Source organism: Colobus angolensis, unplaced genomic scaffold (assembly GCF_000951035.1).
Source record: "Colobus angolensis palliatus isolate OR3802 unplaced genomic scaffold, Cang.pa_1.0 Scaffold920, whole genome shotgun sequence".
Lineage (NCBI taxonomy): Eukaryota > Metazoa > Chordata > Mammalia > Primates > Cercopithecidae > Colobus > Colobus angolensis.
The window spans coordinates 39,348-62,771 of NW_012123155.1; the positions used below are offsets into that span (position 1 = coordinate 39,348).

General features: G+C 39.5%; 1 protein-coding gene across 1 annotated transcript in view; it reads left to right on the top strand.

Moving 5' to 3' along the window:
• The window catches only part of UBE3D (ubiquitin protein ligase E3D), a 189,082-nt gene that overhangs the window by 30,095 nt on the left and 135,563 nt on the right, over positions 1-23,424 (top strand). The window contains exons 6-8 of the mRNA XM_011931970.1: positions 12,194-12,263; positions 13,679-13,787; positions 17,324-17,487. Coding sequence (XP_011787360.1) covers positions 12,194-12,263; positions 13,679-13,787; positions 17,324-17,487 — 343 coding nt within the window. The remainder of the gene's footprint in view (positions 1-12,193; positions 12,264-13,678; positions 13,788-17,323; positions 17,488-23,424) is intronic.

Genomic DNA, 23,424 nt, shown 5'->3' on the forward strand with positions numbered 1-23,424 from the left:
ACTAGGGAGGCTGAGGCAGGAGAATTCCTTGAACCCGGGAGGCAAAGATTACAGTGAGCTAAGATCGCACCACTGCACTCTAGCCTGAGCAACAGGGCAAGTCCCCATCTCAAAAAGAAAAAAGAAAAAAAAAAAAAGAAAGAAAATTAAAATTAAAGAAGTACAAAAAATATATATAATCAGTTAAGTTTCCTGAAGGTAGAGACATTGTCTATCTTGTCTATCACTGTAATCTCAGCACTTAGTGTAACGTCTGGCACATAGTGAGTACCCAGTAAGTATTTGTCGAATGAATAAGTAAATTGAGCCTTTCAGGACAACGAACATCTAGCTTATAGAAATTCTAGAAATAGAGAATAGAGACAACAGAATGTAGGAAATTATCCAATAATAAAAATACCAAAAATACAAGACTGTTTTCCAGAGCTAGGACTTCAGTTTCTTGACTGAAAGGGTACACTAAGTACCCGCTGTAATTAGCAGAGTAATAGCAAGGAAGCCACCTCAGGCCACAGCAGTGAGTAATTTCAGAACACCAAAGATGAAGTTTCCAGAGGGAAAAAGGCAGTTAATATAAGACAGATTAAGAATTAGAATAGCATTGAATGTCTTAACACCAGAGCTGAAAGCCAGAAAACAGTGAAGCAGTGTCTTCATAATTTGAAAGGAAAAAGATTTTCAGCCCAGAATTCTGTATACAGTCAAGCTATCAGTCAAATATGAAAATAATAAAAGCCATTTTGCAAATAACAAAGTCTCAAAACACAATTCTCAAAGGTTTATTTTTCTTAGTAATTCACCATAAAATATAAATCACCAAAACTAGAGATTCAATCTAGGAAGAGATGACATGGAATTGGGTAACAAGGTGTACAATAAAGGAGAGCAGGATAAGGAAGTCCCAGGGTAAGGAGTGGGCAGCAGGCCTAGAGAATAGCAGCCTAGATTGAAGCAAATGGGAGAGAAGATTGCAATAGAGATTTTTTTTTTTGAGACATAGTCTCACTCTGTTGCCCAGGCTGGAGTGCAGTGGCATGATCATGGCTCATGGCAGCCTCAACCTCCCGGGCTCAAGTGATCCTCCCACCTCAGCCTCCCAAGTAGCTGGGACCACAGGTGCATACCACCATGTCTGACTAATTTTTAATTTTTTGTAGAAGTGAGGTCTCCCTATGTTGCCTAGGCTGATCTTAAACTCCAGGACTCAAGTGATCCTCCTGCCTAAGCCTTCCAAGTGCTGGGATTACAGGCATGAGCCAACATACATGGCTGATTTTTTTTTTTTTTTTTTTTAGTTATAAAGTGGAATTGATAAATTATTTGATTTGTTTGACCACATGTGTATTAGTCCATTTTCACACTGTTGTAAATAACTACTTGAGACTGGGTAATTTGTAAAGAAAAGAGGTTTAATTGACTCACAGTTCTACATGGCTGGGAAGGTCTCAGGAATCTTACGGTCATGGCAGAAAGCAAAGAAGAAGCAAGCACCTTCTTCACAAGGGGGCAGGAGAGAGAGAGCAGGGAACTGCCACACACTTTTAAACCATCAGATCTTGTGAGAACTCTATCATGAGACTGGGGAGATGGTGCTAAACCATTAGAAACCACCCCCATGATCCAATCACTTCCCACCAGGCCCCAACTTTAACACGTGGGGATTACAACTTGAAATGAGATTTGCGTGGGGACACAGAGCCAAACCATATCAACATGTGACAGATAATCTCGAGACAAACCATTTCATTATATGGAAAGAATTAGCTAAAAGTTGATTGAAGCAGTTACTCACTGCAGAAAGGAAAAAAAAAAAAAAGGTTGAACAAGAAAAGAAACAGCTCCATTGTAGTATTATGGTAATAATAATGTAAACACTGAATATTCACTTTACTAAACATTGTAGTGTGATACAAAAGTATATTAGGAGGTCAATATGTGTGAGTTTGTGTGTGGGGTGGTATAAGAGATCTATACCCACATCTGTTCTAAAAGTAAATCACTAGGATTCCACTTCCCAAAATAGTGTCATGAAGAGAATGGGCAACTTTATTCTGTAGAAAACATGTACAAAACTGGACAATTTTAAAAATTAATAACCATATTAGGGCACTAGAAAATGAACAAAAGTGAAATAACAGTTTTAGAACTATTTAAGTAATGGAAAACTGCTACTGTATTGGGAAAGAATAGCAAGTTTGTAATTTTTTTTTGCCTGGGGAGGCAGACGGACCTTGCCACCTTATATCTTCCCAACTCGGGCAGGAAAAGCCCACAACTTTACTGTCTATACATGGTGGGTTTGGTTTAGGGTAGGTGGTGGAGAAAGCAGAAATTCTAAGGAGGATATTTTGGAAACAAAGTCATCGTATTAGTCCATTCTCACATTGCTATAAAGAAATACCCAAGACTGGGTAATTTATAAAGAAAATAGGTTTAATTGGCTTATGGTACTGCAGGCTGTACAGGAAGCATAGCAGCTTCTGGTTTTGGGGAAGCCTCAGGAAACTTACAATCATGGCACAAAACAGAGGAGGAGTGAGGCATCTCACATAGTGGAAGCAGTAGCAAGAGAGAATGAGGGGAGGTGCTACACGCTTTTAAACAAGTAGATCTTGTAAGAAGTCACTCACTCACCATCACAAGTACAGCACCAAGGTGATGGTGGTAAAGCATTCATGAAGGACCCACTGCCATAATCCAGTTACCTCCCATCAGGTCCCACCTCCAACATTAGGGATTACAATACAGCAGGAGATTTGGGTGGGGACACAGATCCAAACCATATCAGAGATATAGTTCTGATGTTTGTCTCCTTTAAATCTCATAAAATAATAAAATAATAAAATAATAATAGAATGTAATCCCCAATTTAAAATAATAAAATGTAATCCCCAATTTTTGAGGTAGGGTGTGGTGGGAGGTGTTTGCGTAATGGGGCAGATCCCTCATGAATGTCTTGGTGCTGTCCTCATGATAGTGAGTGAATGCTTATGAGATCTGGTTATTTCAAAGTGTGTGGCACCTCTCTCCTCTCTCTCATCCCTGCTTTCACCATGTGAGACACCTTGCTCCTTCTTTGCCTTCCACCATGATTGTCAGGTTCCCAAGGTCCTTACCAGAAGCCAAGCAAATGCTGGAGGCTTGCCTGTACAGCCTGGAGAACCATGAGACAATGAAACTGTATTAGTCTGTTCTCATGCTGTTAATAAACACATACCCAAGACTGGGTAATTTATAAAGAAAAAGGTTTAATTGACTCACAGTATCACATGCCTGGGAAGGCCTCAAAATCATGGCAAAAGGTGAAGGGGGACAAAGACACATTTTACACGGCGTTGGCGTTAGGCAACAGAGAGTGTGCAGGGGAACTGCCCTTTATAAAACCATCAGCTCTTGTGAGACTATCACAAGAACAGGACAGAAAAACCCTGCCCCCATGATTCAGTGAATTCCCACTGGGTCCCTCCCATGACACATGGGCATTATGGGAGCAACAATTCAAGATGATATTTGGGTGGGACACAGCCAAACCATATCATTCTGTCCCTGGCTACTCCCAAATCTGATGTCCTCACATTTCAAAACCAATCATGCCTTCCCAACAGTCCCCCAGAGTCTTAACTCATTTCAGCATTAACTGAAAAGTCCAAGTCCAAAGTCTCATCAGAGACAAGGCAAGTCCCTTCCGCCTATGAGACTGTAAAATCAAAAACAAGTTAGGTACTTCCTAGATAAAATGGGGGTACAGGCATTGGGTAAATACACCCACTCCAAATGGAAGAAATTGGCCAAATCAAAGGTGCTAAAGGTCTCATGCAAATCCAAAATCCAGCAAAGCAGTCAAACCTTAAAGCTCCAAAATGATCTCTTTTGACTTCATGTCTCACATCCAGGTCACACTGATGCAAGAGGTGGGCTCCCATGGCCTTGAACAGCTCTGGCCTTGTGGTTTTGCGGGATACATCCCCACCCAACTTCTTTCTTGTACTGTTTTGAGTTACTGTGGCTTTTCTAGGCATACAGTGTAAGCCATCTGTGGATCTGTCATTCTGGGTCTGGAAGATGGTGGCCCTCTTCTCACAGCTCTGCCAGGCAGTGCCACAGTGGGAACTCTATGTGGGAGCTCCCACCCCACCTTTCCCTTCTGCACTGCTCTAACAGAGGTTCTCCATGAGGGCTGCAGCCCTGCAGCACACCTCTGCCTGGACATCCAGGCATTTCCATACAGTCTCAGAAATCTTGGTGGAGGTTCCCAAACCTCAACTCTTGACTTCTGTGCACCCACAGGCTTAACACCACATGGAAGTTGCCAAGGCTTGAGGCTTGTAACCTCTGAAGCCAGGGCCCAAGCTGTACCTTGGCCCCTTTTAGCCATGGCTAGAGTGACTGGGACACAGGGCACCAAGTCCCTAGGCTGTGCACAGCAGGAAACCATTTTTTCCTTCTAGGCCTCCAGGCCTGTGATGGGAGGAGCTGCTGCAAAGGTCTCTGACATGCCCTGGAGTCACTTTCCCCATTGTCTTAGTGGTTAACATTTGGTTTCTTGTTACTTGTGCAAATTTCTGCAGCAGTAGAAATTCAAGCAGGCTTGAATGCAAGGCCCCATGGAAGTCCAAAATCCAGCAAAGCAGTCAAATCTTAAAACTCCAAAATGATCTCCTTTGACTTCATGTCTCACATCTAGATCACGCTGATGCAAGTGGCTTGAATTTCAAATCCTTTGACTTTGTGTCTCACATCCAGGTCATGCTGATGCAAGATTCAAGCAGGCTGGAATTTCCCCCCAGAAAATGGGTTTTTCTTTTCTACCTAATCGTCCAACTACAAATTTTCCAAACTTTTATGCTCTGTCACCACTTGAATGCTTTGCTGGTTAGAAATTTCTTCCACCAGGCTGGGTATGGTGGCTCCCAACACTTTGGGAGGCCGAGGCAGGTAGATCACTTGAGGTCAGGAGTTCAAGACCAGCCTAGTCAACATGGTGAAACCCCATCTCTACCAAAAAATACAAATATTAGCCAGGCATATTGGTGCACACCTGTAGTCCCAGCTACTTGGGAGGCTGAGGCATAAGAATCACTTGAATTTGGGAGGCAGAGGTTGCAGTGAGCTGATATCACAGCATTCCAGCCTGGGAAAAGTGAGACCCAGTTTTAAAAAAAAAAAAAAAAAAGGAAGAAATTTCTTCCACCAGATACCCTAAATTATCTCTCACAAGTTCGAAATTCCACAGATGTCTAGGGCAGGGACAAAATGCTGCCAGTTTCTTTCCTAAAGCATAACAAGAGTCACCCTTGCTCCAGTTCCGAATAAATTCCTCATCTCTCTCTCTCTCTGAGACCGCCTCAGCCTGGACTTTATTGTCCATATCACTATCAGCATTTTGGTCAGAACCATTCAACAAGTCTCTAGGAAGGTTCAAATTTTCCTCTGTTTTCTTATCTTCTGAGCCCTCCAAGTCTCTAGGAAGTTTCAAGCTTTCCCACATTTTCCTGTCTTTTTCTGAGCCCTCTAAGCTGTTCCAGCCTCTGCCTGTTACCCAAGTTCCAAAGTTGCTTCCATATTTTCCAGTATCCTTACAGCAGCACCCCACTCTACCACTACCAATTTACTGTATTAGTCCATTCTTATGCTGCTAATAAAGACATACCTGAGACTGGGTAATTTATAAAGAAAAAGAAGTTTAATGGACTCACAGTTCCACATGGCTGAGGAGGCCTCACAATCATGGCAGAAGGTGAAGGAGGAGGAAAGGCAGGTCTTACATGGTGGCAGGCAAGAGAGCTTGTGCAGGGGAACCGTCTTTTATAAAACCATCAGATCTTATGAGACTTATTCATTATCATGAGAACATGATATGGGAAAAACACACCCCCATGGTTTAATTACCTCCCACTGGGTCGCTCACATGATACATGGCAATTATGGGAGCTACAATCTAAGATGAGATTTGAGTAGAGACACAGCCAAACCATATCAGAAACCTCTTTTTTTTTTTTTTTTTTTTTTAAAATTAGTGTCAGGTATTTATAGCAATACAAAAACCACCTGCTGCACAAAGGATGATAGAAGGGCTGAGATAACTTCTCTGCCCTAACCCAACTCTAGCTGACTGCTAAACCCTGCATACATGCAAAAAAATGGTAGGGAGTATCTATTGTGTGTATTTTCAGTAAGAATCGAAAGCTTAGGGGGACCTGTGAATTTGCTGTGACTTTGATTGCATTCCTCAATCCACATACAACTTGGGTAGCAGAAGGTAATTTTTTTAAGAAGCCTTACTGGCTTGAGGTATTTGAGTAGAGCCTTGCCCAAAATTATTTGCTGACAGCTAACCTATGCAGGTACAGTGGATACTTGCTAGGGAACCAGACTAAAAAAAAAATTAAAACTGAGTAGAGATATTAGTGGCTACACACTGTGGGGAGATACATTGCACAGTTCGAGTCCAGGCCAGTCAGTTGATTGCTATCCCAACCAATAACCAACAACCATCAGAAGAGCAAAACAAAATCCACAGTTGCTACAACATATTGCACACAATGTCCTGCTTCTGTCTAAAAATAATTAGGTGTGCAAAGAAACTGAAAAGAATGTTTCATACTCAACATTCTTTTGTCCTTCATATGAAAGGACTTAATAAACAGGTACTTAGTAAACACAAATATTTGATTGAGCAGACAAACATGTAGACGCAGCTATTATAAATATGGCAAATAACTTTTTAAGAAAAGCTTTGAACAGATAGCAAATCTCAATAAATTAGAAAAAAAATCAAAGAAAAAATAAATTGGTAATTCTATAATTAAAATGTACTGTAACCATAAAGAAAAATTCACCAGATGATCTAAAGCACAGACCTGAGATGACAAAAGATTAAAAAAATTATTGAACTATAGATTAATCCAAATTAGCCAAACAAAAAATGTCTGAAACGAAATGAAGAGAACTTCCGATTTGTGGGACAGTATCAGGTGTTTCAACAAATGTGTAAATAGAGTCTCAAATGATGAAGAGAAATCGAAAGGGTCAGAAAAAAATTGTAGGAAAAACTGGCTGAAAACTTGGCAGACTGTTTAAAAAGTATTGACTTTCAGATCTAAGAATTTCAATGAACCTGTACTAGGATAAACACAAAAACACTTCACTCAGGCATGTTGTCGTCAATCTGTTGAAAGATGAAGAGAGAATTTTTAAAGTAGAAAGAGAAAAACAAAACCTCATATGTAAGAGATTTCACAATACAATTAAGATGAACTTCCAATAGAAATAATGACATCCAAAAGACTCTGAAATAAGGTATGTGGAGTGCTGGGGGGAAAAAGATGTGACAACCACAATGCTGTATCTAGCATAACTATCACTCAAAAATGAAGGCAAAATAAGGATGTTTCCAAATAAATTCATGGATATAATGGGTTAACAGCGTACCTGCTGTACAAGAAATGATAAAGGAAGTTCTTCAGGCTGACATGAAAGATACCAGATGGTAACTGGAAACTACAGGAAGGAATAAAACTCAGGGAGAATGGAAAATAATGGGGGTAAATTACCACAAAAGCAAACTCAAAAGACGTAAGCACAAAATTCAAGCCACATTTTCTTTGCAATTTGCCCATTCTCCAAAATGAGAACTTTTGTTTTGAGAAGGGCAAAAATGAGAGACTACTCAAGAGGAGAACCTCACAAAAATATGAGACCCTAAATGTTGTGCCCTCACAGTGAGGGTAAATTGGAAATAGAACAGCCCTGTGGAATTATAGACAGAGATCAATCCTTTGGGACTTCAGGGAATTTCAAGTCTTGAACTTGGTTTAGTTTACCTTGTTCTAGACATTTGCCAGGTGCCTGGCAAAATCACCTTTGTAAGGAAATATCTCCATTGTAAAACTCATTCTCACAAATAATTTTTTTATTTGTGAGATCAGGTATAGTATTCATCATGCAACCAAGGATAAATAGGCACACAAGTAAACCAGACTTCCACCAACAAGAATTAAATCAAATAGACTACTTATTGGTATTATGTGTAAACCGTAAAACTACCATGCTGAGTATATTTAGCAATATGAAAGATGTGAAGGTAGCTGAAAGGAAAAGGAAACTGTAACAGTAAGTATATTTAGGAAAGACCCACAATAAAATTTCTTAAAAAGTGTTATAATTGATATTAAAAACTCAGCCAGTGGTTTAACACCAGATTAGGTACAACTTGAAGATAGAATTAACAAACAAAAGATAGATGACAAGAAAAACCTGTTATGTAGCACAGAGAGACAAAAGGCAAAAAATATAGGAGAGTAAGAGATGTAGAACATCGACTATCCAATGTATGTTTAATCAGACTTCCAGGAGGAAAAGAAAGGAGCATGGGCAATATTTAAAGAGATAATTGTTCAGAATTTTACAAAAGTGATGAAGAACAGCAATCTGTAGATTCAAGGGACCCAGTGATTTCTAATTCGGTGAAGCCCTAGCAAGAAAAATAACAATAAATCCATACTTAGATACATGCAAGTAATACTGTAGAATAAAAAGTGGAGATAATCTTAAATGCAGCTAAAGAAAAATGACAGAGTTCCTTCAAAGGAACAGCAGTAATGGAAGTCCAAAGACAGTGGAACAATATTGCTAATGTGTGCAAATAACTGTTGATCCTAGGACTTAATCTCAAGTGAAAATTTCCTTTAAGAGTGAAGGCTGAGACAAATATATTTTCTGACAAACACAAACTGGGATAATTCAATACTAATGGTTTTTTTATTTTTTATTTTTATTTATTTATTTTTTTTGAGACGGAGTCTCGCTCCGTCGCCAGGCTGGAGCGCAGTGGCGCAGTCTTGGCTCACTGAAACCTCTGCCTCCTGGGTTCAAGCGATTCTCCTGCCTTAGCCTTCCAAGTAACTGGGATTACAGACATGCACCACCACTCCCGGCTAATTTTTGTATTTTTAGTAGAGATAGGATTTCACCATGTTGGCCAGGCTGGTCTTGAACTCCTGACCTCGTGATCCGCCCGCCTCAGCCTCCCAGAGTGCTGGGATTACAGGTGTGAGCCACCGTGCCTGGCCCATAGTGGTTTCTTATGAAAAGAAATTCTACCTGTACTCAGGTAGAAGAAAATGATCCCACATAGAAGGTCTAATTAAGTTCAATAAGACTTGATAAAATAGTGAATATTCAGATAACGCTTAAATGAATATTAACTTTAAAGCAATAGAAATAATACTTGTAGGATTAAAATAATGTAATTAAATTATAGATTAACAACACACAGGATAAAAAGAGTCACTTCTACTTTGGGAGGCGGAGAGGATCCCTTGAGACCAGCCTAGGCAACATAGTGAAACCTCGTCTCTACAAAAAATTAACCAGGCATGGTGGTGCATGCCTGTGGTAGTCCTAGCTACTCACGAGGCTGATGCTGAAGGATCACTGAAGCCCAGGAGTTCGAGATTACAGTGAGCTATGATCACACCACTGTACTCTAGTTGGGCAACAGAGCAAGACCTGTCTTAAATAAGTAAATACATACATACATAGTCATTTCATAAAGTTAAAAAGATTTAGTTTGTGTAACAACATGACTTCAAAATAGTAAATATTGACAGATCTTTAAGGAGAAATGGGTAAATCTGTCATGGCTCTCTATATATTAATCTATGAAACTATTTTTTTGACCTTTTCTGTGTGTAATATTAAGCAATTACACACTTTTTCAAAAAATAACTTTCTGTCTTATTAAAAGTTGTTTGACAACACTATTTTATTTTATTTTTTAAGAGATGGGATCTTACTCTGTCTCTCAGGCTGTAGTTCACTGAAGCCTCAGACTTCTGGGCTCAAACAATCCTCTTGCCTCAGCTTCCCAAGTAACTGGAACTATAGGCACATGCCACAGCCTGGCTAATTTTTAAAAGATTTTTTTTTGTAGAGACAGGTTGTTGCTTTGTTGTCCAGGATGGTCTCAAACTCCTGGGCTTCAAGTGATCCTCCTGGCTTGGCCTTCCAAAGTGCTGGGATTAAGTGTGAGCCACTGTACCTGGCCAACAACACCATTTTTAATGACAGCCTCATTTTTAATTGTTTCTGGTTTTAATTTGACCTATTTAAAATTTGAAACATGCATGGAATTATGTTGCCTGAATATCTGTTTAACCCATCCTCAATTTTTAGACACTTGTTTTCAGTATTTTTCTATTGCTATTATTGTGAGGATCACTATAGATAAGTATTTTCATATACCAGTGAGTATTTTTTTGAAATAAATTCTTATATGTTTAGTTATGGTGTCACAATACATATACAATTTTTTGTTTGTTTGTTTGTCTTTAAGACAGAGTCACATTCTGTCACCCAGGCTGGAGTGCAGTGGCGCTATCTCAGCTCACTGCAACATCCGCCTCCCGGTTTCAAGCAATTCTCCTGCCTCACCCTCCTAAGTAGCTGGAACTACGGGCATGAGTCACTGCACCTAGCTAGTTTTTGTATTTTCAGTAGAGACAGGGTTTCACCATGTTGGCCAGGCTGGTCTCAAACGCCTGACCCCAGGTGATCTGCCTGCCTCGGCCTCCCAAAGTGCTGGGATTACAGGCATGAGGTGTGATTGTATATGTAGGCACCCAGTCCTACATACACAATTTTAAGGCCTTTGCCAAGTGGCTTTCCAGAAGTCTGTCATTTTCAATTCTCACAGCAGTATGTGAATAAGCATATCCATCTCTGTGAATAAGTGTATCCAGCACTACACCTTATCATTTTAGAACATTTTGTTTGATGCAAAAAAAATGTTATTTTGATGTACATTTTCTTCATTGTTAGTGAGATTAAACTTTTTCTTAGATTTTTTTAGAACTCCAAGATGGTTGTGTTCACATTTATGTCTATTAAATATCTATTTAAATTTTTCTGTAAGCAATCAGATAACCAGATTTAGTGAGAATTGTACATCAATAGAGTCATTGAGATTCTGGGTAGATTCTAATGTGAGGTTCACCGCATCTGTGTTTTGGGATGCTATGAGTAAAAACCCCTTTTCAGATAGGAGCACTCAAACATCAAAGGCAAGATGGGTATAGTTAGCATAATGGACAGAAAGTCAAGGCAACAATTGGAATAATCTGAGTTATTCAGTCATATGGTGTTTGCTAGTTGATCATGGTGTTGTCTAGAAGTGAAATAGATAGCAAGCCTGCTAAAATCTTACTTGATTTGTATAAGCAGAAAGTTCTATGTCAAGTGAAGAAAAGTCGAGCTTGAATCATAAAAACAGAGAGTCCTGGCCCCTCAATTCTCACACTCGAGCCTTTGTAGACCCAGGAAACCTTGAATGAAGGAAAGGGCAGATGCCCTCAATGAAAAACCCTAGTATGTTACCTAAAATTTATACTGTTAATCTTTCTCCCAGCCTTCCACAAAGGGAACCATGGCCTTTCTCAGGGTAACAGTTCCCCATGTGCAGTGGGGAAAAGGAAATAATCACCCCTTTTGGGACTGCTGGACACTGATTCTAAATGAACACCAATTCTAGAAGACCCAAAACATCACTGTGGCCCTCCAGTTAGAGTAGGGGATGGGGTCAGGTGATCAATAGAGTTTTAGCTCAGGTCCATCTCACAGTGGGTCCAGTGGATCCCTGAATACTTCCTGTGATTATTTTTTCCAAATTCCAGAGTGCTTAACTCAAATTAACACGCTTAGCAGCTGACAGAATTCCCATGTTAGTTCCCCAACATGTGAATTGAGGCTATTATGGTAGAAAAGGCCAAGTGGAAGCCATTAGAACTGCCTTTGTCTGGGAAAATAGTACATCAAAACCAAAAACAAACCAGAAGTCTTTTTCATTGACTTACAGGTTTGTAGCTATTCTGTAGGACTGAGGAAACCCAGTGACTAATTTCTATCTAAGTACACTATGCCTGTGATGTGACAAACTTTTGTAATCTTCCATATGTGTGAGCAGAATCTCTGGGCATTATTTTCTAAAAAGACACAGAAGCTTCAGAACTGTCTCCTTGTAGTGACCAGTGCTTTGTCTTCTGAAACTAAGTAGTTTTGGGAAAATGTTTACTGAATATTAATTTTACCAGTATGTTTAATATTTAGTTTGGAATATCATAATTTGGAGTCAACAGGCCCACAATAAAATTATTAGTGTATTGGGGAGAGTCTTAATTTTCTTTTTTGTTTCTAGAAACCACCAAGTTTTACATGACAGAGATAATCATTCAGTCATCTGAGAGGAGTTTCCCCATCATACCAAGGTACAAATAGCAAATTACATTTATTTGTAATTTCTTTTTTTCTGCTATTCAGACCTTTTTTTTTATTTTTCATTTTTTGGTTTTGAATTTATTTTTTATTTTAGTAGGTTTTTGGGAACAGATGATGTTTGCTTACATGAATAGTGATGATTTCTGAGATTTGGGTGCACCCATCACCCAGTCAGTCAGTGTTCACTGTATTCAGTGTGTAGTCTTTTTTCTCTTACCTCTCCCCCCACCTTTTCCCCAAGTCCTCAAAGTCCATTGTATTATTCTTATGCCTTTGCATCCTCATAACTTAGTTCCCACTTATGAAGGAGAACATACGATGTTTGGTTTTCCATTCCTGAGTTATTTCAGTTAGAATAATAGTCTCCAATTACATCCAGGATGCTGTGAATGCCATTATTTCGTTCCTTTTTGTGGCTAAATAGTATTCTATGGTATATATTTGTAATTCCAAATTTAGGAAAAAGGAAGTACAATTGATGATATGGGAATTCATTTTTATTCATACCTTTCTTTATTTGGAAAAGGAAAGAGAAAGCCTTTTAGATAGTTGAACCAAACCACACATATAAAAGATTTGAGGATTTAAAAAAATGTTTTGCTCATATAGTGCTGTAGACAAATGTGCTCTTATAAATCTTCTAATTCTGAAAGTTTTCTATGCTTATTTCTATGTGCCAGATATCTAGAATCTTATCACCTAGTCACCAATAAGTTTTTTGAATAGTTTCTGGTTTTAATTTGAATTATTTAAAATTTGAAACATAGGTCAGTTTCAAATGACTCCTATGTTTTAAAAACATGGTACTTAGTCACTAAATCTATTAGTGTTTTTATTTCTTTGACTCTTCTTAGTTTGCAAACAAGTTAACTATGATATGCCTTTATTCCTGTTTATTTGTTGATATCCTAAAATTATGGCAATCTGAGTATAGCCTTGAAATGTATCGTTATGTAAATACTTGGATTCTGTACCTCAGAGCTGACACTTTAGGGAGATCTAAATGGAAGAAAATGTAGACAATACTGTCTGATGTTTGGAAGGAAATTTCTTGCCTTCTTTTGTAAGTTAGTTATTCTCTGTTTAATATGCTACAGCACAAATGGAGTATTGACTTGTTCTAACATGATTTTTTTTATTCAGTAGGAGTGAATAGTTAGGTTTGGTGTGGAAAGTGTATTAAGGATTGGAGAATAGATTTTAAGAAGAATGAAGCAAACCCAAATACATTAAAATATATTAAAATCCACATCAGTGTGGATTGTGAGGTAATGAGTAGTACATAGAAAAGTCTGGAATGTGGATGTCTCTGCCTGTTAGGTATCCTGTGGGTATTTTTTGCTTATCTTGCCAGTTAGAGTTGTTATGAGACACACATTGTGAAAATTGATTTCTGTTCAAACAGGTCTCGGTTTGTCCAGAGCGTGATCACCCAGTGTCTGGTGCAGCTGTCCTCTGCTAGAAGCACTTTTAGATTCAGGATTCAAGGTCAGGACGACAAAGTGTTTATCTTGGTAAGAAATTATTTTATCCAGCTTTTGTAGCCTAGGAATCCAAGGTCTCAGAATTCTTTAGTTTTTTCATCTTTTTTTCTTAATTCTCAGGTGTGGAAAATGTGATTAAAAATGTTAATATCAGGCTGGGCATGGTGGCTTATGCCTGTAATCCTAGCCCTTTGGGAAGCCAAGGTGGGTGGATCACTTGAGGTCAGGAGTTCGAGACCAGCCTGGCCAACATGGGGAAACCCCATCTCTACTAAAAATACAAAAATTAGCCTGGTGGATGGCCCACGCCTGTAGTCCCAGCTACTCAGGAAGCTGTGGCAGGAGAATCACTCAAAGTTGGGAGGTAGAGGTTGCAGTGAGCCAAGATGGTGCCACTGCACTCAAGCCTGGGTGACAGAGCAAGACTCCATCTTAAAAAAAAACAGTTAATATCAGTTTAATTCATAAATCAAACTCCCTTAATTTAATAGCAGATGATCAAGTGCCTCTATGTGCTAGGTACTAGGGATACAGAGAAAATTCCTGATTCCTGCTATTTAGAAGCTCATACCACAAAATCAGGGTTTTTTTTTGTTTGTTTTGAGATGGAGTCTCGCTCTGTTCCCCAGGCTGGAGTGCAGTGGCATGATCTCGGCTCACTGCAAGCTCAGCCTCCTGGGTTCATGCCATTCTCCTGCCTTAACCTCCCAAGTAGCTAGGACTACAGGCACCCGCCACCAGGCCCAGTTAATTTTTTTTGTACTTTTTTAGTAGAGATGGGGTTTCACCACGTTAGCCAGGATGGTCTCGATCTCCTGACCTCATTATCCACCGGCCTTGGCCTCCCAAAGTGCTGGGATTACAGGCATGAGCCACTGCACCTGGCCAAAATCAGATTTTTTACTCTCAGTTTGTAATGACTTTTTTTTTGGTCACTATAACAGTATTCTGTCTCCCTTTTTTTTTCTATTTCATACTCTTATGTTTAGAATATGTCCTATTGCTCCTGTTTGTTTTTTGTTTTTTTTGAGATAAGGTCTTACTCTGTTACACAGGCTGGAGTGCAGTGGCAGGATTATGGCTCACCACAGCCTCGACTTCCCAGGCTAAAGTGATCCTCCCACCTCAGCCTTCTAAATAGCTGAGACTCCAGGCCTACTCCACCATTCCCAGACTATTTTTTAATTTTTTGTGGAGATGAGGTCTTGCTATGTTGCCCAGGCTGGTCTTGAACTCTTGGGCTGAGGTAATCCTCCCACTTTGGCCTCCCAAACTATTGGGATTATAGTGGGATTACAGGCATGAGCCACCATACCTGGCCTTCTTTTGTTGTTTTTAATTGCTCTGATTCTGTGATATTTGAGAAACAGTGGCCATTTTTGAGGAAGAGGCTTTGTGGCTAACAATCATCCCAGCATGTACCACTAGAGCCTAATATTACACTGCCTCTATTAAAAATAGTGTCCTTCAGAAACAAATTTTGAGCATTTATGTGGATAACCAAGAATCATAGCCCAAATATCTTCTCTACTACATCTATTTTATTCGACCAGTAAACATGTATGGAGCACTTCTTATATGAAAGACACTGTTCCAGGTGCTCAAGTGCTCAATTTCATAGAAATTACCTGCAATTAGAAGAGCATAGGGTCCCCATAATGGATGGCCAGCTACAGTCACACCTAACAGCAACCTCAGACCCTTCCCTCCTTTTTGTTACTATGTTTCCCTACTAGCTTTTTAGTTTCATAAAGGCATTTGGAACATACCTCACAGTTATCTGAAATCAGTTTTACTTTTTCTTTTATTCTAAGATTTCAAATTGAAAATCAGGAGTAGGAACTTCTGAAACTTTCTAACATGTATTTAGATTTTTCTTTTTTATAAAGTATTCTTGAAACACAATCAGGGACCACGAAGAACATAAAGTGTTCCCTTTCCTGCCTTGCTATATCATACTATTCAGGAGGCAATCAGTAATAACAGTCTGATATGTGTACTTCATTATTTTTATTCTTTCCATATACAACTATATCTATGTACACTCACAGGTGTTTATTTGTTTAAAAAAAAAAAAAACAGTATCACATGATTAGTGTTTTTCTGCAACCTGCTTGCTTCACAGTATGTATCTTGAGGATTGTTTTGTTAGTTTAAATATAGGTCTGGCTCTTTAATGATTGGAATTTTGCTGTATGGCTGATAAGACTGAACTGCAATGAAAATAATCTTTGCCTGTGTCTTTTAGTACATCTTTAGAAATGGATCTTTCTAATGTAATATAGTATTAGAATTTCTGTATTTGAAACTCAGATAATTATCACCTTGCAAAAAAGTTGTACTAATTTATCTTTTATAGTAGGCATTTTTGGTGTGCCACCCAGACCCCATACTGGGTTGGTGCACCCATTCCCAGCTGCTGACAGTGTTGGCTAATAATGGCTCACAGCTGCCTCCTTCTCCAGAGACTTCCTTTTTAGATGACAGGGGTTGCCTTGCCCAGAAGTTACCTGTCCGCCACAATCCCATCTCCCTGACTTACCCCTTCTTGGTCAGCCCACTGCCAGTGATTTGATCCTGGGGCACAGAAAGCTAGGGAGTCTTGTCTCAAGGTAGACCAAACTCTGTAGGTGGGATTCATGCTGTAGAACTCCCCCATGGATCAGGCCGAAACCAGACTCGAGATGATTCTATATCCTTAATTAGCTCTTTCCCTTTCCTTATCCCATTTCCTTCACTTCCTTTCTCCTGTGAGTTCTCCCTCAGTGAATCACATGCATCCAAATCCCAAAACACTTTCCCACCAGCAGTGTATTGGAATGCCCACTTCAAACCCCTTTTCTGAACTAGATGTTATCAATCCTTTTATATTTGCCAGTCTGATCAATGAAAAATGGTGGCACTTTGGGAGGCCGAGACGGGCAGATCACTAGGTCAGGAGATGGAGACCATCCTGGCTAACATGGTGAAACCCCGTCTCTACTAAAAAAAAAAAAAACTAGCCAGGCGAGGTGGCGGGCGCCTGTAGTCCCAGCTACTCGGGAGGCTGAGGCAGGAGAATGGTGTAAACCCGGGAGGCGGAGCTTGCAGTGAGCTGAGAACCGGCCACTGTACTCCAGCCCGGGCAACAGAGCGAGACTCCGTCTCAAAAAAAAAAAGAAAGAAAAATGGTGGCACAAAATTTCACATTTATTAGTTACATTAAGATTCTAATATATGTTTATGTATCATTTATTTCTTCTGTTAATTCTGTTCATATTCTTTGCCTGTATTTCTCTCGGGCTGTTTTACCTCCTTACTGAATCTCTGTATATTACAGATAATAACGTTTTTACTTATGCGTATTTTCTCTGAGTCAGTTGTCTTTTTTTTTTTTTTAACTTTATGTCAATTGCTCTACCAAGTGTTACATTTTGAAAGGCCTACCTAGCTTTAAAATTATGTACATGATTCTCATATTTATTTTTTCTGGGATTTTCATAGTCTCTTTTTTGTTTTTGAAAAGTCATAAGATGTAGATAAGGTGACAACATTCTTATACTTGGACTTTCTCTTCACATCTTTAGCTGTGGCTTTTAAATTCAGACAGTTTGGTGATTGAATCATTGAGAAATTCCAAATATATCAAAAAATTCCCATTGTTGGAAGACACATTGAAAGCAGATTCTAGTTCTGCCAGGAGTGCTGTCAAGGTCCTCTACCAGCCATGCATCAAAAGCAGGAATGAAAAGTAAGTTGTGCATTTGTTTTCTCATCCACATTATGTTTTATCTTTTGTTGTCATGTTGGTGTTAAGAAATTAATGAATTAAATGCCACTATACCCCTTCCCTGCTTGAAGCTTCTAGGAGCCATACTGCTAAATATTATATGTTTAAAATAGGTTGAATTATTACAGATGATTCATGCTAATATGCAGAAAGCTTGCTTTTACCAAAATTATTGTTTTTTTCTTGTAATCTAAGCTGTCTGTACATATGACTGCAGTACTAAATCCGACTTCAACGGTGATGAATATTTACCAATAAGCACTTTCCAGGCATCAGGATACAATAATGAACAAAACACAGCCCCTACCTCTTAGCATTGTTGTTCTATGGGGCAAGGCAGACCATAAACAAAACAGATTCTTACGTCTCTTTCTATGTGTCAGGCACTCATCTAAGAACTCATAGGTCATTTAAGCCTAACAACAACCTGTGTGGTAGGTACTATTATCATCCCCACTTTAAAGATAAGCACACTAGGATACTGGTAGTAAATTACTCTAGTGAAAAATGAAACAAGGTAAGGTAGTTGGCGAGGGGTAGGATGGGAGTAGGATGTTGTCATTTTATATTGCAAAGTCAGGAAGGATTCCTTAGATAAAGTGATATTTAAGCAGATAACTTGAAGGAAGTGAAGTGCTGAGCCATATCTGATGGAAGATCATTCCCAGAAAAAGAAACAGCGGGTATTTTTATTGTAACAGAATCAAAGTTTGTACTTGTCCTGTACTCTCAGATGGGTTTGATCAAATTTGTCCTAAGAACGGAAGGATCTTAGTCTTTTTCTGGAAAGTAAATAAGACATTGAAAAAGTTAATTACATTTCTTATGCAAGTAGTACCAGTCATAAAAGATCCAAACACTAAGAGACATATATAAGGTAAAATTATATCCCTCTCCAGAAGTAAAACGTTTGTTGTGTACTCTTCCACTTCTTTTTCTATTCATTTTGCACCTAAACATGTGTATTTTTTTACACTAAAAAAAGCCCATGTCTTAGAGATTCTTTCCATGTCAGTGCTTGACATCTTATGAAATGAAGATACTATAAATTACTTAGCCATTTTTCTTTTAATGGATATTTGGTTTATTACTTTTTTGCTGTTATAATTAGTGTTGTAATCTTGTATATTTGTTTTCTGATTATAAGTTTTCTATATTATAGGAATTTCTAGAGGTACAATTGTTGAGTCAAAGGTATGGACATTTAAAATTTTGAGAGGTGATACCAAATTATTTTGTAAAAAGGTATCATGAATTTATACTCCCACCTGAAGTTTTTATAAATGTCCATTACCCTGAATTCTCACTGAAATTTCCATTTAGATTTTTGCCTATCTGATGTGATTCTAAAGGAAACAGATGTACTTGACACTATCCTTATATTTTATTGAGGCATGTTCAATGGATGCATCTCAGTTTTATGCTTTTGAGACTCTTTTTGAGTGCTTGGATTTTTTTTTTATTTTTATTTTTTACTTTTGGTGCCCTTACACATAGTCAGCTATTAAGCTGTACATTGATTATATTCTCTTTTGATGTGTGTGTGTGGGTGTGTGTGTGTATCTTTATATATTTAGGTTTATATCATCAAATTTATTAAAACCCTTTATATTCATCTTTTCTATTTATTGAAATGTGGACTTTCGTGACAGGTATGTTGAATCTTACATTATGATTATGTAAGTAATTTTCTTCTGTTTTGATTCTAGTTTTCACATTATATATTTTAAAGCTGTATTGTTAGAGAAATAAAAGCATGACAACTAATTGAATATACTATCAATAGGAGATTTTGCTCTTCTTCAATTTAATGCTAGTTTTTATTTCATTCTAATTTGCTGTGATGGTTAATAGTAAGTGTCAACTTGATTAGATTGAAGGATGCAAAGTATTGGTCCTAGGTGTGTCTGTGAGGGTGTTGCCAAAGGAGATTAACATTTGAGTCAGTGGGCTGGGGAAAGGCAGACCCACCCTTAATCTGGGTGGGCACCGTCTAATCAGCTGCCAGCATGGCTGGAATACAAAGCAGGCAGAAAAACATGAAAAGACTAGACTGGCTTAGCCTCCCAGCCTACATCTTTCTCCAGTGCTGGATGCTTCTTGCCCTTGAACACTGGACTCCAAGTTCTTCAGCTTTGGGATTAGGACTGGCTTCCTTGCTCCTCAGCTTATAGATGGCCTATTGTGGGACCTTGAGATTGTGTGAGTTAATATGATCATATATATGTGTGTGTGTGTATATATATATCTCTTTATATACATGAAGATTTATATATTTATATATGAAGATATATATATGGCTTTATATATATGAAGAATTAAATATATATAAAAAGATTTACATATATATGTCTATATATATCCTATTAGTTCCGTCCCTCTAGAGAGCCCCAACTAATACAGATTTTGGTACCAGGAGTTGTTCTAGAGGAACAGAATATTAAGGATGGAGTTCTTTCATTGGTTTTGAGGTTTTTGGAGTTGGCTGCTTAATATGATTACATCCAAAAATGCTAAGGTCTCTACTTCTGATAACATGGAGAACACTGATAGTCCTTGGCATGAACTGTTAAGAGAGTTATGCAAAATAAATGCATTTGACACTCCTGATTCACTGCTCATGAGAGGCAAGGAGTTTAGTGACTCTATGCATAATACCTTTGACTATATTAAGTAACATAATGAAGTTGGTTGGTTGCTCCTAAATTCACTGGACAAAGTGATGAAAGAAAATGATGAACTCAGGGATTCTACCTCCCAGCTTCAGAAACAGATACTGAGCCTCAAATCTGCTAAGATTGCCTTGAGTGAGAATCTTATCTCCTGTAGAGAAAGAGTTGAAATTGTGGAAAATCAGACACAAGTTTTTATCATGTGAGTGGCTGACCTACAATGAAAAGTGTATGCACAGCCTCACCACGTGTCTACTGTCAAAGTGAGGGGATTAATTGGGAAAAAATGGGACCCTGAAACTTGGAATGGGGACATGTGGGAGGACCCTGATGAAGTTGGGGATACTGAGCTTATAAACTCTAATTAACCTTTCTTGCCAGAAGAAACAGCTTCGCCATCCCCAGTAGTGGCAACATCCCCTCCCCAGCCCGTGCTGCCATCAGCATTTCTACCTTTGTCTGAGGAGATAAACCCTGTACTGCCTGAGGCAATAGCAATGGCCTCCCCAGAGGTAGTTTCCAAGCAAGATAATGTTGATTCTCCTCAGGAGCCACCCCCAAAACCTCTGTTTGCTTCTAGACCTATAACTAGACTAAAGTCCCGTTGGACCCCTAGAGGTGAGGTTGAGAGTGAGACCCATCAGGAGGTGTGCTACAATCGAAAAGAACTGCTTGAGTTTTCTAATGTATATAAACAGAAATCTGGAAAACAGGCATGGGAATGGATATTAAGGGGGTGGGATAATGGTGGAAGGAACATAGAGTTGGATTAGACTGAATTTATTGATTTGGGCCCACTAATTAGGGACTTTGCATTTAATACTGCAGCTTGGGGAGTTACAAAAAGTTCTAATAGTTTATTTGCTTGGTTAACTGAAAGATGAATTAAAAATGGCCCACTGTGAGTGAGCTGGAAGTGCCTGATCTCTCTTCGTTTAATGTAGAGGAAGGGATGGTGGAGTGGATTAGTCTCTTTAGACCTACTCATCCCAGCTGGGAGGGTCCAGAAGATATACCCTTGGCCAGTGCTTTGTGAAATAGATTTGTGAAGGCAGCACCTTCATCCTTGAAGAGCCCTTCTCTGTATGTCAGATCTAACAGTGGGAACTGCAGTCACTCAACTACAAAATTTAAATACAATTGGAATAATTGGATCCCGAGGTGGCAGGGGCCAAGTGGTGGCACTCAGCTGTCAAAGGCAAGCTGGGCATAGCTACTGTGATGGACAGAAGAGGCAAAGCAGCAATCAGAATAATCTGACTCCTGTCGAACTCTGGCATTGGCTAATTACAATGTTCCTAGAAGTGATAGGAAGCCTACTGCATTCCTACTTAATTTATATAAGCAGAGAACTTCCAGACTAATTTGAATTATAAAAGCAGAGAATCACAGTCCCTCAATCAATTTCCCGACTTGAGCCAGTTCACATACCCAGAGCGCCTTGAATGAAGGGGAGACCGGGTCCCCTTGAGGAAGGACCGCTCTACACTACTGACAGTTTATACTGTGAATCTTTCTCCCATCCTTCCCCAAGGAGACCTCCAGCCTTTTATCAGGCTAACTGTTCATTGGGCATAGGGAAATGATCAGACATTTCAGGGACTACTGGACACTGGCTCTGAGCTGACGCTGATTCCAGGGGACCCAAAATGTCATTGTGTTCCTCCACTTAAAGTACGGGCTTATGGAGGTCAGGTAATTGATGGAGTTTTAGCTCAGGTCCATTGTGTCCCTAGACTCATCCTGTGGTCATTTCCCCAGTGCCAGAATGCATGATTGGCATAGACATACTTAACAACTGGCAGAACCCCCACATTGGCTCCCTGACCGTAGGTTGAGGGCCATAATGGTGCGAAAGGCCAAATGAAAACCATTAGAGCTGCCTCTACCTCGAGAAACAGTAAATCAAAACCAGTATCGCATCCCTGGAGGGACTGCTGAAATTAGTGCCACCATTAAGGATTTGAAATACGCTGGGGTGGTGATTCCTACCATATCCCTGTTCAACTCTCTGATTTGGCCTGTGCAGAAGACAGATGGCTCTTAGAGAATGACAATGGATTATCGTAAGTGTAACAAAGTGGTGACTCTGATTGCAACTGCAGTACCAGATGTGATTTCATTGCTTGAGCAAAGTAACACATCTCCTGGTACTTGGTATGCAGCCACTGATTTGGCAAATGCCTTTTTCTCCACTCCTGTCCATAAGGCCCACCAGAAGCAATTTGTCTTCAGCTGACAAGGCCAGCAATATGCCTTTATTGTCCTACCTCAGGAGTATATCAACTTTGTGTCATAATCCTATTTGGAGAGACCCTGATCTCTTCCCTTCTTTAAGATGTAACACTGGTTTATTATGTTGAGGACAGTATGCTGATTGGATCCAGTGATCAAGAAGTAGCAAACACACTGGACTTATTGGTGAGAGATTTGCATGCCAGAGGATGGGAAATAAATCCAACTAAAATTCAGGGACCTTCTACCTCAGTAAAATTTCCAGGGGTCCAGTGGTGTGGAGCCTGTTGAGATATTCTTTCTAAGGTGAAGGAAAAGTTGCTGCATTTGGCCCCTCCTACAACCAAGAAAGAGGCACAACACCTGGTAGGCCTGGTACGATTTTGGAGGCAACATGTCCCTCATTTGGGTGTGTTACTCTGGCCCATTTATCGAGTTACCCAAAAGGCTATCAGTTTTGGGTGGAGTCCAGAACAGGAGAAGGCTCTGCAACAGGTCCAGGCTGCTGTGCAAGCTGCTCTGCCACTTGGGCCATATAACCCAGCAGATCCAATGGTGCTTGAGGTGTCATTGGCAGTTAGGGATGCTGTTGGAGCCTTTGGCAGGCCCCCATAAGGGGATCTCCGCTGTTAGCGGATGCATCAGGATTTTGGAGCAAGGCCCTCCATCTTCTGCAGATAACTGTTCCCCTTTTGAGAAACAGGTCTTGGCCTGTTACTGGGCTTTGGTGAAAACTGGATATTTGACTATGAATCATCAAGTCACCATGTGACCTGAACTGCCTATCATGAACTGGGTGCTTTCTGACCTGTCTAGCCATAAAGTGGTCCTGCACAGCAGCATTCCATCATCAAATGGAAGCGGTATATACATGATTGGGCTCGAGCAGGTCCTGAAGGCACAAGTAAGTTACTTCAGGAAGTGGCTCAAATGCCCATGGTCTCCACTCCTGCCACCATGCTGTCTCTTCCCCAGCCTACACCAGTGGCCT